General features: G+C 39.9%; 1 protein-coding gene across 1 annotated transcript in view; it reads left to right on the top strand.

Annotated features, from left to right (window-relative positions):
• Positions 1-511: 511 nt before the first annotated feature.
• SLC6A15 (solute carrier family 6 member 15) overlaps positions 512-16,914 on the top strand; it is a 35,301-nt gene continuing 18,898 nt past the window's right edge. Inside the window, exons 1-2 of the mRNA XM_064702022.1 lie at positions 512-706; positions 10,847-11,323. Coding sequence (XP_064558092.1) covers positions 11,035-11,323 — 289 coding nt within the window. The 5' untranslated portion in view covers positions 512-706; positions 10,847-11,034. The remainder of the gene's footprint in view (positions 707-10,846; positions 11,324-16,914) is intronic.

Below are 16,914 nucleotides of genomic sequence, written 5' to 3'. Positions count from 1 at the left end.
CCATCCCTTCAGCCCGCCCGCTCGCTGCCGGCCTCCATCCCGCAGGTGTTGCACTTGCTGTCGGCCGCCCCCCTGCTTCCGACAGACCTCTCTTCCTTCCTGGCTCCCACAGCCCTCATTCCCACTAACTCCCTTCTTTTGGAAAACGTACGTGTTCCCCAAGGAAGCTCTCTGCTGTGTGCCTGCCTCCTGCCTCCAGGCCGCCCCCGCCCGTGTGCCGCTACCCCACCAGAGGAAGGCCAGGGCGGGCCGCTCCAGCCCGCTTGAGCGCCACACGGACCTGGGGACCGCCACGAGTCTGGGCGCAGAGAGGCGGAGGCGGCAGGGAATGAGGATAAAAACGAGGAACCCGCCGTGCCTAAGCGTGGCCGTGGGGATTTTGGCGCGGCGGCTTCCTTGTCCTCCGGCTGCCGCGCCTCCCTCCTGCCCGCCCGCCTCCGGCAGAGATGCTGCTGCAGGCGGGTGGGTGGGCGCTCCTCCCTGCGTCAGGAGGTGCGGCTCCCCCGGCCCGGCGCTGCCCTCCCCTTTCCTCTCCCCCCGCCGCTTTTATGTCTGTCTTTAAACGCCGCCGCAGTGAGGGCTGGGCACATGTGGCTGCCACCGCCTGCCCGCCGCTGAGCCCCGCGCCCGCACGGCCCCGCTCGCCATCCTCGCCCGCGGGGGCACCCGGCCCCCCCTTTCCGCAGCTGGCGCCCGGCGGGCGGAGGTAAGGCATGGCACGGCAAGGCAGGGCAAGGCACGACATGGCACGGCACGGCATGGCAGGGCACGGCAAGGCAGGGCACGGCACGGCATGGCAGGGCACGGCGATGAGCGCGGGTGCGCGGGGCGGCCCGCGCCTTCCCAGCCCTGCCATGCGGCTGAGGCCGCGGGGGAGCGTGGCCGCCTCCGTGTGTCGCCGGGCGGGAAGGGGCAGGATGTACGGGGGGTTCCTTTCCGCCCGGTGTCCGCCTTCCTGCGGGCCGGGGTCCCCCCAGCCCACCCGGGGCTTTCGCCCTGGTGCCAGCCTCTCGCTGGCGCGGAGAGAGCCGGCGCCTCGGGAAACAATAGCGAGCGCCGGTTAGAAGCCGCCCATGTGTTTTAGCTCGGCGGTGGGTTAAAAGGATGCACGGGGCTGTTTTAATCAGTTTTATTATTATTATTGCTATTGGCATGGACGAGGAACTTATATCTTTTTCCGAGTGAAAGAAATTTCATTCATCTCCCGTGTGTTGCGTAAAAAACCTCAGATGCATGGGTAGCGCGTGTTCCGGGCAGCGCGGGCTGTCTCCCTCGGAGCACCGCGGTGATGCATGCGCCTCGCCGCACGGACGAGCCCGGCTGGGGGGAAGCCGGCCGCTGAGGGAGCCGGGTACCCCGGGAGCGGGGTCCATCCCCGGCATGTGCCCGGGCGGACGCGCTGCGTTGTTGCTGCGGAGCGTGGGCGTCGCCCGGGGGGCCGCCCGGAGCCTCCGGCGCCGCGCCACCCGCGCCTCTCGCCCCGCCAGGGCGGCGGCAACCCCCGGCCGGGGGCTGCTGCGCCCCGGTGTCAGCCATGTTTGGGTGGGTATGGAAATGAAGACCTTCTCCCCACCTTTGTGCCTCTGGGATTTATTTTCTGTGCGGGATTTTGATGGTTGCTGCCCGCCGTGTACTACGACATGTCCACAGGGTCGATTCATACCTACGGTGTTCTCCCAGTGATTCTTTTTCTATTCGATTTGCTTATTAATCCTTCTAATTTTCTGTGCCCGCATTGCCCGGTTTTGTTCTCGTTTTCCCAGTGTTAGAGCTAAGTGGAATTTCTTCGTAAGGCTTTGCTTTTGTTGTGGAAGTAAATGAGATGATTGTAATATGTCTGCACAGTCACACTGATCTGGCACACGTGAGAGTTGTGATGGGATTTCATCTATTTAAGTAAATTGCACTGTGTTTTACTTGTTAAAGACCACATTATCATCAACGATTTTATTTTCAGTGTGCTACTGCTGCATAACAAGCTCACTGCTGTAGTGTTGTTTTCTAAGATAAGTATAATAATTTCTAAATACTATATTACCATCTGTGTGTCACTGTGGAGTACTATAGAATATGGACCCGATTTCCCCCCTACAAAGTGTAAATGAAGTAAAGATTTTGTTGTCTGATGTCATATAAATGTATGCTGGCTGTATTGTGCAGGCAGCTTTCTCCATTTGATTAAAAAGGGATGACAACATAATCAGTTTCTGTCTATTTAACAGTATATTTCCGATCATCTGCCTAACCTTAGAAAGGAAACCATGAAAACTACTTAGGAAAGGTTGCTTAATTTCATTTTGGCTAATATACAAGTGTTTTTTTTTACCCACACCCCATATTAAGATAACCATAGACTCACAGGCTGCGCGCAGTGCATATTGGACACTCCCTTCGGGCTCAGCTCTGCGCTTCAGACTCAAGAACAAAAAATCTCATTGGTTTTGATCTGTGCATGAAAAACCAAACCATTCATTGCTGTTCAGATGTGTCACCAGTACAGGAAACTGAGGATGTGAAACTGCCAATGTATCTTGAAACTAGTTTTACAGCATGATCTGATTCCTTTTGACCTTTCATGTCTTGTCGTTCTTACTGTTGTCTTTTTTTCCTATTGCAAAAGCCCATATGCACAAAATGTTTCAAATGCTGAATTAGTCAGAAAAAAAAAATCACAAATTATTCAGAAACACAATCTACTGATTGCACCTTTTCCTTTTGATTTAGATGACATTGTTGAGGAGTAGTCACTGCTCAAGTGGTATGGAATTACCACTTGAAGTATTCGTGGTAGAATCTTTCTGGGAAGATTTTTTTTTTTTTTTAATTCTCTAGAATAGCGTACCAGAAGTGTACACAACATTAAGGACATTTTTACCTGTTTTCCCAACTACTTTCCATTCTTCTGACCATTTCACTCATCTCCATTAGTAATGTTCTTAAAGGACAAAATACCTGTTGATATTGGAAGAAGTTTTCAGTCTCAAATTTTAATAGATCAGCATAGTAGTGGTAGCAGCTTTTACACATGACTTTAGAGATCTCTGAAATCTCAGTTGCAGAATAACTTTGACATATCAGCAGGTGGCTGCTTGGGCAACTCCTTTTGTCCTTGAAAATTGATTCAAGGTAACCTTGCCATTACTCAGGAAACACATTGAAGTAATTTAGGGAAAAAAAAAAAGCATAATTGACAAATGACAACCAAATACTATTCCACTGAAGAGCTGGAAGCACAAATCCTGGTGAGACGGTACAAAGTGGTGTGAAAATGCAGTGGTAACTGCCAGAACAGTTGCATTAGGCAATGGCAGCAACTGGACTGAGCTTCCCATAAGCCTACACTGAAACAGAACTCTGCATTCTTACCCTTCACTCCTAAGGCTAGGGATGCCTTGTTTGTGTGGAAGAAAGCAAAGAAAAAGTTAGTGTAATGTTGTGGACAGCAGTGCCTTGAGTCTTGGTGCCAGTAGTCTATTTCCCACTTTGGGGAAAGAGTTTCTTGCTGCTGGCAAATGATAGTTTTGCATTTCAAGTGTCAGAAATGTGTACTGCAATACTAATAATTCAGCTCACCTTAAGCCAAAATGAAGAAGGGATGAAAACTGTAGTAGGACGTTTACAGTGTTCGTAACTTGAAAGCATGATTTGTGCAATGAAATCAAATAATCAGATGTGATGATGAGAAGTAAGATTTCTGCTAAAGTATATGTTCAGTTAGGCTTTTTGCTTGTATATAAAAAAGAGGAAGAAACAATCATAAATTGTTCCCAAGGACAACTTGATTTACTTATTGATGCATTCTGAAGCACAGAGGTCAGAGAATTAGGGTCTCGGGGCAACTATGTATCTGGTAATATCTAATTTTCTGTAATTGATTTTGCAACTTAAGTAACTTTAATACTTTATTGAAATAGCAAACGTACTTTTGCAACCTCTCACTTCTGAGAAGTGTGATAAAATTGTACAATAAATTCACGGTTCTCTTGTATCTTATATGATGAGTTTAGAATATGGATATTTTGTTTCAAGTTGCCAATAGTTACACCTTTTCAGTTTGACCAACCAGGGGTAGAATTTCTTCATAATTGATGATATTGCTTCACTTGAAGGAGTGGTACCACTAAATTTGTTCCTTCAATGAAGTACATATAAGAAAAGACCACTGAATTAGTGATATACTTTCTCCATTTGAAAAGGAGGTTGCAGTTAGCTTATCCTGTAAGTCTCTGAAATATTTCAGTCAGGTTGATTTGTGAGAAGAAAATACTGAGAAACCTGTACAGAAGCGAGAAACTACAATAAGGCAAATTAATTCTTTAAAGATTATGTGCAGTGAAAAAACCCTCTGACATTTAAGAGCTCTAAGGTTGTAACATGCTGTCTCTAGATGTTTCTGTTGGGCCAGGGATTTGGCAGTAGTCATACAAGCTGTTAAGATCAAGTTTATTGATAAGGAACAAACCTGGAAAAGAAACTTTGCTGTTTTTATTGTGTTTGTTCTATAATAGTTGGAAGTATTCTCCTGTAACTAAAATTTAAGGAGACTAGACTAATCTGGACTAGAATTTTTTTGCATTTGAGTCTGTGCAGGGTTTTGTTGTAGGATAAAGCCACGAACGATATTTTGTACAAATGGAGGACAAATTTCCCAGCAGTATGAAACATGCAGTGTCACTGAAGACTGTATAACCTGTATGTGCAGCAGGTGTGAATTCAGTCTGGCATTTTTAAATAGTTTTCCTGTAATATAAATGATTCTGTTGTAGACACCAGAATAAAAACTTTCTTCTGATGCATTTAAGTCTCTCATAGCCCACAGAGCTCTTATTTTTTTTTACAGTGTTGTGAATGTGTAACAGATTTCTCTGCATTCTTCAGTGATGTTTTCTGAGACATGCTAATACAAGTATAACTGTATAGAATATAATTATCTTTAATTGCAATTGAGTTAAGCACCTATTGAATCTAAATCTTACTGACAGGCTGTATTAAACTAGGTAGGGAAAAATGCAAGCTCATGTAGTTCATGCTGAGGAGCAGCGTGATGGTTGCTTCAGTTTATAGCTAGAGATGGGCTTGACTAGGCAAAAAGGTTATGGTGTGTATTCCTATTTCCACCAAAGAACACAATGCTGCATTGCAGCAGTAATTCAGTCTGTGCAATGAGTACTGTAACACAGTGTAACTCTTCCTGAAATAATTATCTGTACACAGATTCCCCCAGCGATAGCCATTCTTCACAGTCACAGTACTCCCATGAAACCTTGTTTGCTCCTGCAGTCTTCTTCCTCTCTTTTTCACTCAGATATGATGATCACTAGGTATTCCCCACATCCTGTATGCATAGATTTCTTTTTTGCAGACTTACAGCCATCCGTAGCTCCTAAAACTTCAGTTTTCATTTTCTGTATTGCTTGTTCCCATCATGCTTTTTCTTCCCAGCTTGTCAACTCATATTTGAGATGCATTTTGTACATTTCTTTTTGGTGCAAAAGGCTTCTCTTATGCACTTTTGCATATGATTCTTCTCCAGTGATTTCATACAGACTGAAACATTTGGCATGAATACCAATAAAAATCATTTATGAACATGTGTCATGGTGACAATCCTGACTTTTAGTTCCATGTCCTCTGCTTAACCATACTGGTTTCTTCATTGGGAGTCAAAGGGAAGACTTGGGGAACAGAAATGTAAGACACAAGCTTGTGGGACTGGACTGGTACACCACACAAGCATAATCTACTTTCAAAACTGAGATTATAGTGATGTGAGCTGGCTGCAGCTTTTTATTGCATTTTGTCACCCTCACAGCACATGTTGGTATGTAACTGCTTCCTCAGGGAAGAAAGCAGTGCTCTGAAGAATAGAATGTTGATCTCTTTAACCCCTTCAATAGTAAACATTGAACCAAAAAAAGGTATTGAGGATTATTTGTAAAACATTAAAAATGAAATGTAAGTAATTTTGTGAAATCACTGTGTTTCCATCAGAAGTAAAAATAAGATTATAAAATAAAAAAATGCACTGTATTAGAAAATAATATTTTTGGCTCTCTTTTTCAGAGGGAAGTGCTGGTTTTAAAAAGAAATGCAATGTAAGAATTACTGTGTTGTAATTTATATTTGAAAAACACTGCTAGAAGTTCGTTAATACTTAGTTATATCAGTTGTTGCAGTAGTATTGTGGGATGTTTTAAACATGAAATTGCCTTACAAATGGCTTTTTATAGAGGTTTGTGCAATTTCCAAGAACGTGGGGCAGCTGTACTCATTATACTTTCAAATCTGTAAGTGAGGGGATTTTTTTGTGCCTCTTTTTTTGTAGGTGTTGGGAAAATCTCCAGCCTTGTAACTTTAATTGTTTATTGGTATTAGACAGCTGAGAGAACCAGAAGTACAGTGTTCTAGTAGGTATCTCTATATTGACTGGCATGCAGATCTGTCTGGTAGAGATGCGTCAGAAGGAGCCCAGCACAACGTTCACTGCCAGTGTAATGGTGAAGAGGAGCAGCAGTGTTGAACAGAACCAGAACAACTCCCTTACCAGGCATTCCTTGCAACAAAGATTGTGAGAAAAGGACATGCAGCAGTGTTTTTCAATGTGTCTTTTGGTCCCTTGACTAATGGCGTTCCTTTGGGTCTTACTGTAAATGCCTGCAAGTTTTGCCAGTGGAGGCATTGCAAGTCTTATCTCCCTGTGCCAGCATTTTTGAATGCAGGCCTGAAGCTGAAGCAAAAGTTCAATAGCGAGCTTGGATCTCCCAGGGAGCTAATTTGGGTCTGAATTCCCTGTGGCAAAGGATTATTATTGCTTAATCTGCTAGTGGTGTGGAGGTCTAATAAGGTTACTTTACTTGTGCATGCTGGTGCATTGGGTTGATTCTTTTTCCATGGAAAAAAATAACAAAATTCCTGCCGTGTTCTGAGAGAGAAAGGTGGGGTCTGTAGTTTGCTTGGTATCAAAAATACTTACTGTTTTATCTTTCAGTATGTGAAAGAAATAGATATTAGCATATCAAGGACAATGCTAGTAAGATGTAATTCAAATCTAGCTCATATGTATGTTTTAGTAAAGTTTTTGCAAAAGTTTGTTTATGCCAACTCAGATTATTGATTGCGCTTGTTTCAGTGACAGAACAATTTTCTAAATGTTCCTTTAACTGAACCATGTACTGTTCATGAATTTCCATTCTGTTAAATTCCATCAAACAATACAAATGTTTGTCAGGTCAGTTTAAGAATAATTTTAGATTTCTTTATAAATGAAATTTTACATAAAAAAAGGAAAATCATTCTTATTTGCTCATTTCAGTCATGGAAAATTCCAGAATAATAGTATATTCTCCAATAAATGTGGTAATAAAAATTTCCCTTCAGTGTTTTCATCTGACAGGTTACATCGTTTGAGTCATGAAAAGGATGAGATGCTGAGAACATAATCAATTGATCAAATTCCATTATCTAAATTCAAGATAGAAAAAAAAAATACAACCTACAAACAAACAGCTTTAATAAGGCTAAATTATATTTTAGGCATTTTACTTTTAATCCAAGGTACTGGTTAAGTCATAGTAATGTTTTAAAATAGCTTACAAGATTTAGGACTTAAAGTCCTAATATAATGATAGTTTCTCCTAAGTATAATTTGAAAATTGACATAGCAAATCCCCATTTTACTAAGGATTTACAAAATTACCTGTCTCATCATATAGTTCTGTATTTCTTTACAAGGCAGTGTAGAAGGTAACAAGTACTGGAACTAACTGAAGATGTTTAACAGAATTTGGTGTGATATTTCCTAGTTTAATGCTGATGAGCTTCAGTACCGGATTGCATCCAAGTGATGTGGGAGCATAGAATAGCATTTTATGTGGTGAAGTGCTCAAGTTCAATACTCTGATGAGGAAAAAGAAAGCCTGTTCAGTGGTTTGTGTTTAGCTAATCAGTGCTGGTGAGTACCTCTACTCCTTCTCCCTATTCAGACTTCACACAGGAGCATTCATGTCTATACCTGGCTCAAGCTAAGTAGTTTGATATCAGTCTTCTGTGCAGGTTTGTTCTGGATCAAAGAGCAGCTTCTGTGCGTGTCACTGACTGCGCTCTGGGAGTGCTGAGCACGGAGCAGTGGACTCCTTGCACAAACCTGCTGGGTTCGCACTTCAAACATTTGTACCTGATGGCAGTATCTCTTGAGAGAGGACTCCTTATTTGCTTTAGTACCAGCTCCTTCAGTACAGAGAAAAGTTGTTAAATCTGACAGTGGGAGAGTGCTTTGGATTTGTGGTGTGTGCAGAAGGACTGTGCTCCATCCTTGGTGCAGCCTGGCCAGTGATAATGTATTGAGTTAAGAAAGCAGTCCTGTTAGAACCATGCACCAGTCTGCTGAGCATGCCTCCCACGTTTTCTCAAGCCCTGCAAATGTTGCAGTCTATACAGGGATATTTCTGTGGATAACATACTGCTTAATGGAAGGTTAATGAAAGGGAAGTTATTATGATACTGTGCTAGGAGTAGAAGTCTCAAGCCCAGCTTATCCTGAAGCGTAGCAGTGCAATGTTTAATGCATGACAGGACAGAGTGATGCAATTTTTGTTGGAGTTGACTCATCAGTGAGAGCTCCAGATAAATCATATTGCTGCTCTGCAAGTTACTCTATCTAAAATAATTAAAACAGGTATGACCTTTTAAAACATTTCAGTAAATACTTATCTATGGCTTGTGTCTTTTTGACTGAAAATCTCTTTTTGTTATTACAGTTAGAGAAGGATTTCAGACTTAGAGACAACTACTGATGTCGTTTCACATGTGCAGCTGTTTCATTTTAATGTAATCCCTGAACTTAGTACTAATTACTGGAACTGAGAAGCTGCTTTCTAATTTACATCAGTGGAACAAAGGGAAAAAAAAAGTTTGAAATGTGACAAAAAGTAATATTTGAAGTACCAGGTGCTGTGGCTTATAGTCCCAGAGCTCCATTAGGACTGCTTCAATGCTTCAGCTTAATGTATTGTTTGCATTTTGGTTCTACATAGGTATCTCAGTCAGAACTCAGAGCCACTGAATCATGTATGAACTAGAAGAGGGTGTAGTCCTTTGAAGACTGCAATGCAAAAGACAGAACAGATGAAAAGAGGCCCACACAGACATTCATTTAGCCCAGATACACAGGATGGAGTATTAGGATTTCTCTCCTGTACAAACAAACAACTTTTCCCCTATTTTACTGTTCTCTGTATAGCTCAGACACCTTTTTTTTTTATTTTGGAAGAACTGGTATCAGTCAAAGCAAAGCCTGGTGCTAGTCCCACCACATGTCAGAAAGAAGGTTTATAGGACCCTGAGCCGTTCAGTGACAGTAGTGAACATGAAGCAGATCACAAGCCAAGTAGGTTCCTACTATGCTTTAAAAATTTGGGCTGACTGCCAGAGCTAGAGTTGCTGAGAGGAGGCAGTACCAGAAGGGAAAGTGAGAAGACGGTGACCGGAGTCTGGGGAATCGGTGAAAAGAGGTTACAACAAGAGTTCAGTAGGCAACTGGAGTGAACTTCAACTTCCAAATCCTTGGGAATTATTGGAAAAAGTAATTGCCTTGCTGGCTGGGAGGCTGGTGATAGGACTTGTGGTGGCAGAGGTTTTGTTCTGGTGCTGTGAAGTCTCATCTTGATAAGCTGTGGGCTGGGTTCCAGTGGCTTAACGCCTCTCCTTTGGCTGTGGCACAGAAGCGGCTGCGAGGTGCTTGCCCTCTCACTGAGCAGTACCTTGCAGCTCTCCACTGCATGGCATTTTGTCAGGACGTGATGCAGCCTTCATGCTATGGATCACATAGACGTTGCAGCAAGTCCATAAGCAAAAGCTGTAAGGTCTCATTTTTCCTGAAGTAATTTCTGATTCTCATCAGTTAGCAGTTCTTGATTAGACTTCTTGTGTATTCTTTACAGAAACCCTCTTTAGAGCTTTCATGAAGCTTAACACATAATCTAAATCCTTTTTAAGACTCTTAATTGTGCAGATGGCTTTGCACACACTAGTTTTATCCCATGTGATTAGTGAAGAATTTATTGAAATACATTCCTCCCCAAAATCTTATGGTTACCTTTTGTATGGCAGCTGCAAGCAAGTCTGTCTTTTTAAATGATTGTGTTTAAGAAAAACACATTCAAACGCAGGCATTTTTGTTTCTGTGTGTACACATTTGAAGCAGTAGACTTTTAAAATGGATTTGGCATTTCAAATATTTCAGATAGCTTCTCAGAGGAAATAATTACAAAATATCTAAAGTATCAAAGCTTATAAGAGATGAGCATCTCTCCTTTCAAACTATGACTGTGATTATATATTCCAGGATGGAGAGTAACAAGAAAATAAGTTACCATTGCTTTTGAACTAGTAGGTGCATCCTCTCTATCAAAATTTTAGTTGCTGCATGACTTTCTGATATGGTCTGAAATGCTTAATTTACTTTGGTTAAAATATACTTTTAATTCAAGTAAAGCCATTAAGTCAGGAAGTAAGGGAGTTTGTCTCCTACATTTTATGCAAAGTGCATACCCTTTTATGCCTGATGTGAAGAATCTTGTTATGGTATCAAAGTATGAGCAGTTAGTCTATCAGTCCTTAGGAACTAAAACAACACAAGTGAATGAAATGTAATTTATAAAATATTTTAGACCAAATAGTGGACTTATTTCCTATGATTTGAAAGTGGTCTAACATCCCTTTCTTCTTGTTTTGTCCTCTTGTCAAATCATTGAGCTATGCAAAAAGGGGTAAAACAAAGGACACAATTTCAAAATTAAGTTTCTTCTGCATAATAATATAAAATCATTTTTAATTTCTTTTTCCACAGATACTTTCAGTAGAGCAAGTGTTGAGAAACAGAAGGCCTTACTCTTGATTCCCTGGTATCAAGGACCCATCAGGCACCATCTTCAGTCTTTTTATTCAGTATTTTATCCCAAGCAGAGGGAGAGTCTGCTTCAGTGTCCATCTGTTTCAGCTGAACGTCATCTCCTTGCTGTTTGTTTCAAATTACAAATGCCTAAGAACAGCAAGGTAGTGAAAAGAGATCTAGATGATGAGGTCATTGAGTCAGTTAAGGACCTGCTCTCTAATGAGGACTCTTCAGATGATGCCTTCAAGAAGAGTGAACTTATGGTTGAGGATCCAGAAGAAAAAGATGTAGATGTTGAAGAAGGCTCAGATGTAGAAGATGAAAGACCTGCTTGGAACAGCAAACTCCAGTATATTCTGGCACAAGTTGGATTTTCTGTGGGATTGGGGAACGTGTGGCGATTCCCCTATCTGTGTCAGAAGAATGGTGGAGGTAAGTTTTGTGATACAGCTGGTTGTACCTGGATGATGATGCTGACCTTTCAGATTTCAAAGTTAGCAGAGAGAGCCACAGTCAAACCTGCTCCAACGTGTCAAGTTTTTCTTTTAGTTTTTGCCAGAGCCTATGAGGAAAAGCCCACATTCTCTTTATTCAGAAACAGTCATTTGTTAAAGTAAGTAGCAGATTCTTCCAAGATGCCATTTACTCATTTTAGGGTAGAAAGCTCTCGATACAACCTTAGCTACTGCTCAAACCAGTGGCTACCCATAACACATAATTATGGAGGGTTGCAATGTTTAGGACCTGGTTATTGTGCTTAAGTGTTCTTTATAGTAATTTGACAATAAATCAAGACATTAAAGCTACATCCACTTTAAAGACCAAAGCACATTTATCTTTTAGTATTTAATGGTACTAAGTTTCACAGCTTTACTTTCTAATTGCTTTTAACTCCTGGCCATTTAATCATGTTTTACTTCTGGCAAGAACTTCAGAATACTCTGAGAGTGAAAGAGTAGGGTTTTTGTTTTGTTTTGTTTTTTTACTGATGATCTGGTTTTGTGCTGTTAGACAGTTTACTATTTTTGTAAATAACAAGGTGCTTTTCACTTAAAACAATGGCATCAAGCTGTTTCTTAGTTGACCATCTGTGGTCTTGAATGCAGTTTCAAGTATGAGGCTGGAAACTTTCCTTCCTCTATGAATGCAGGATTAGTATTTCATCCAATGCTATACCATTCCCAAATGTACTACATTAGTGCACACTCTATTGCAGCTAATTACTAAGCTGAATTCAAAACAAACCTGTCACTTTTTGTGATACAGAAAGTGAATGTGTACAGAAAAGGAAGAATAGCGTTCTACTCCTGCTTTTTTAAAAGCTGAATTATACAACTGATGTAATTGAGGAGTATAGAAATGAGCTTAGAATATGATAAAAGTGTAATTCTTTATTTGTTTTCTCTCAGTTTAAGCACTAAAAATTAAGTTTATGCTTTTAAATATTCTATCTTCAGGATAAAGTTAAATCCTTTTATATCAGTGGTTTGTTGGGGGGTTTTTTTGCTATCATTTAAGTTTTGTTTTTTCTCTTATTCTGGAGAGAAAGTAATTTAATGATTGATTTAAAGTATGGTGTCAAGATGTAGTCTCAGGGACAATGGACTACAGCAGTTTATTTTGTGAAGTTGTGTCCCCTTTGAAAGTCTGTGTCTAATGTTGTCAGGAATTTTGCAAGCCAGTTGGATTCTCCTTTGAGAAGGGATCCATTGGTGTGTGTTCCTTGGGCTGTTGGTTTTATGGCCTCAGGTGCTTTTAAAGTTACTCTGTCAGTGAGGGTAAATTTAATTCTGGTCAAATATAAATAAATTTAGTTAATAATTTCACATTTCAGGAAAAGAAAACCAAGAAAACCAAAAAAAACACAACAAAACCCCTAAAACAGTAAACTAGCCAATCTTCAAGGATTATGACACTTCATTAATCAAATTTGAAAAAGTAACTATGATGTCACTTGAGATTGTGGTTAAGTGTTTTCTCCTGTGCTGTGATTGCAGGAAATTGGATGCATAGCACTGTGGAGATAGAGTGCTTTCTGCACATGCTGAGACAAGAGTGTATTTGGCTTTTAACAAAAATTTTGCACCATTTTAGCAAATGGCAGCCTTCTGAGCAACAGAGAAAAGGAATTTATCATTAGAGCTGAAGCTTATTTGGTTTTCAAGTTAATCATAATGCAAGATGGAGAAGGTGACACAAAGCTTGGAAATATGTAAAGTGCACTGGTGCCTGTATGTGTGTGCAGATGGACAGATAATTGTCACAAGTGCATAGAAGAATAGGGGGAGGGAGTGAAAACTTCAAGCACATGGTAAGAAAACCTACACACATTTTGTATGATTCTGTTTTCTGCTACACTTAATATTTCAAATAAGTTTCCTAGGTCAAATTGGAGTGGTTTTATGTAACCCATGTAAACATTAGTGTCAGAACTGTTCTGTAGTCTTCTGCTGATAAAGCTGATAAATACCTGTTGAAGTCTCTTGGTACAAGGTAAACTTTCCTAGTGTATACTAGGTCTCTACCTTCAGTTTAGACCTTCATTTTCTTCCCTGTGTTTAAGGAACTTATATCTGAAAAATACCATGTGAGGGGAAGGAAGTATATTGAAAAGTAGTAAACCAATAGATCCAGTTCCAGTTTAACCAAAAAGAAGTAAAAACCATAGTTACCTATTAGTTTCCTTCACAGCCTTCTTACAACACTAAAGCCACCAGTAAAAGAAAAGGCAAATCCTAACTGTGAAATAATTTCAATTTTAATCTTTTTTTTTAACTTCTGTGACAAGAACAGCAAAATAAAGATAGATAAGACACAGCAAGGTTAGCCCAAATAGATACATGTTATTCAAGAATTTTGTGGAAGAAAATTTGTGTGTTTCCCACCCTGTTTTCAGTAGAGATCTAGTTTGTTTATGGCTGTGGCCCATGGTTTAATGGCACTCCTAATGTCAGAGCTCTCTACTGCTTCAGTGAGATACCTGTGATACAATCTTTAAGAGTAACTTGAGTAGCACTATGCTGCAGAGAGAATTTGGATGTCTGTAGATATGTTTGCAGTCTCTGTTTCTGGGTCTGGTCTGTTTTAACCAAACCAACTTCCTTCAGTTTATTTCTTGTGATTATTGCTTTCATTCATAGCAGCTCATAAATATTTAGGGTATTACCTGGTATTTTTTGTAGTTAACTAAGTTAAAACTAGACTGGGAAGCTCTTTGCTGACTTTCACTCTTGTCTTATTCCCAGAAAAATGTTTGTTGGGAGAGGTGAGAGAAAAGGCTGATATACAGCTGGGAGATACTTGGATCCACTCTGGGCATGTAACTGGGATGTAATGCCAAATATATTGAGTGGAAAAAAAGAGTCTGGGAGCAGCTAAGAGCACTCCAGGGTGCCAGTTTTCTTGACTCTGAGAGGGAGGGCGCAAGGAGTTTTTGCCTCTGTGAAATAGGGGCTGAAGGTGTTCAGTAAAGTTTTGAGAACTGACTGTGGATCTCTCTGTCCTCACCAGAGGCCCTTTTACCCCTGGCAGACAATGCCCAGACTCCATCTGGCACTTAGGGCACCTCTGCCACCCTTTGCAGTCTAACAGATAAAAAAGCTGTTTCATTCTTGATTCTTGATAAAGACAATTTATGCTGGAGCTGAGTATGCTCAGTTTCATTTCTGCACCGTAGGATTTATTTATTCCTCCTTTACTCCATGAAGGTGAATATGTGTGTTTGTTCAGATAATCACAGTAACTATATAACAATTTCATAACCTCTGTTAGCGTAACATAGGTTCAGAGCTGCCTCAGCTTCCTGTGCTTCATAACCTTAAAAATGAACTGCTCAAGTCTACCAGTCTTGCCAAGATGATCATAAACAGTGACAAACTAGATTTACAATTTCCTGCTGCTCCTGTGATCTGGAGATTACACACCTTTCACTATTTTCAAACAAAGAAAATATTTAAAGTTTCTTCTGTTTGGTTGTCTTTTCCCTTTAGGATTAGCAGATGTATAATGATACTGTTATAAGTAACAAAAGCAAAATATATTAGCTATTCTGCTAACATGACTAAGTGTTACTTTGAAGAAAAGTGAGGAGTCTCCAAGATACTACATGTCCAAAATTTTGTGTTGCATTTTTGTGAGCATTAACTTAATTTTTCTTATTTTTTTTCCTTTTCTTTTTTTTTAAGGTAAGTATTTTTTAATATCTCTGTGATGTAAAAAGTCAAAAGAACTAAACAATTATAGATAAAAGTTGTAAGCAAAATAGGAAAAATGGTAGCAGATGATGCTGTCATTATGTTTTGAAAAGATTGACTTTGAATAGAGTCGCATTGTGAGTTTTTACAGTTGATTAGTCTGAATTTTTTACTGAAACACTAACAGATTGACGTTAAAGTTCTATTCTCTAATGAAAAAGCATGGCAGTTGTACTTTTCCTCGTGGAAGCAAACAACTAATGAAGGAGAAATGGGAGCAAAGCAAATATTTATTCCCTTGTACTCCAACACTCAAGTATGGATTCAGAGGCTTTATTATGTAGCTTTGGATCAGTAATTTATATTCAGTGCCTTGAGTTCACTGATAACTACAGTGTAATCTTTTTGAGTTCAGTATTATCAGACTCAAAATTTAGTTGTACTTTGGTGTACTGAAAATGTCGTGTTTCTATTTTGCAAGTGTAATTCTTCATTGAGGCAATTTGGCTAAGGTGATACTCACCCTTTAAGCACATTTCTGTAAACTGGCACACCTGAACATTCTGAAACTGAAACTAGTGACAGGAAGACTATGATATCTCAGGATACAGATAAAAACCTACAGATAAAACATAAAACCATTTATCAGAGTTTTCCTGACAGAAGCAGTTTCCATTTTGTAGAGGTAAATAATTTTACTTACTGAAGCTCAGTATACTGTTAATTTTTAGGGTTTTGTTGCTCACTTGTCATAACTTCAAAAATGTAAGTATTTGACATTGAAAATCAGCTTATCCTCATCTGAATGTCAGCTTCTTGCTTACTTTCTGTTAGAAAGTGTCTAGTAAGTGATAAGAGCTGGGATCACTCCTCAAGACAGTAGTAAACTACCTTGATTGAATAAGAATTAAATCAGACACCAGACACTTAATTAAAATCTAGCACAGCAGCAGCTGAAACAAATGTGGAAAGTTAATAAGTTTTTCAGGTTATAGCAAAAATTGCTAGGAGAAGAAAATTCATCTGTAGTATCAAGGTGGTAATGGTTATGTTGCCTTGGGTTACTGCTTTTGAAAGTATTTTCTAACTATTTAATCACTAATGAATCATGTAATCTTATGATTTTTGGAGCACTTTTAAGAGCTTAAATCAAAACCAAGGACATTATTCCGCTTCTGTCAATAATATTGCCAAATGCAGTCCTTATGGTAATCCCAAGAAAGACAGTCCACCAAATATCCCATTCTGGTGGTTGACTAAATAAAAAAAAATAAGGAAATCAGCGTAGTGCACAGTTTTAACAATCATGAAATCTTCCTGAAGTCTCTTACATCTTTGTCATTCATTCTAGTAAAGAAGGATGAGGGGTTTTTTTTCTTATTGAGATGATTTTTTTTTTAAATATGGAAGCCAATGTTTAAGATGGCAACAGGTAAAAACAAAAGTGACTTCACCTTTTGAATAATTTTATAAATGTAGAATGGAGACATGAGGATCCTGAACAACACAGAATTGTAATATTCAGAAGGCAGCTTAACTGATAAGTGTAGCAGACAACTGCTGTAGGATGTTGTTCAAAGCCAATTTATTATTCAAATTCAAATTAGAATGGTCCTTGTCCAGTATAACTGCAAGGTCCCATGTTTTCATGCACAGGCAAGAGACATGCTGGGATGTTTCCATGTGATTCTTTTTTAGGATGAAATTAGGATGTCTTAGAGTTCTTTAAAGTATGTCTAGCTTCCAGGGAAGACTTCAGCAAAATACTTGCCCAGAGGTGCTGTGGTTTCCTGTTGACTACGGGGCCTAGACCCCTTTGCAGCTGTGATA

The sequence above is a fragment of the Zonotrichia leucophrys genome, chromosome 1A (assembly GCF_028769735.1).
Source record: "Zonotrichia leucophrys gambelii isolate GWCS_2022_RI chromosome 1A, RI_Zleu_2.0, whole genome shotgun sequence".
In the NCBI taxonomy this organism is placed as follows: Eukaryota; Metazoa; Chordata; class Aves; order Passeriformes; family Passerellidae; genus Zonotrichia; species Zonotrichia leucophrys.
Note: the sequence above shows the minus strand (reverse complement) of the source record. Positions and strands in the feature narration are given on the sequence as shown.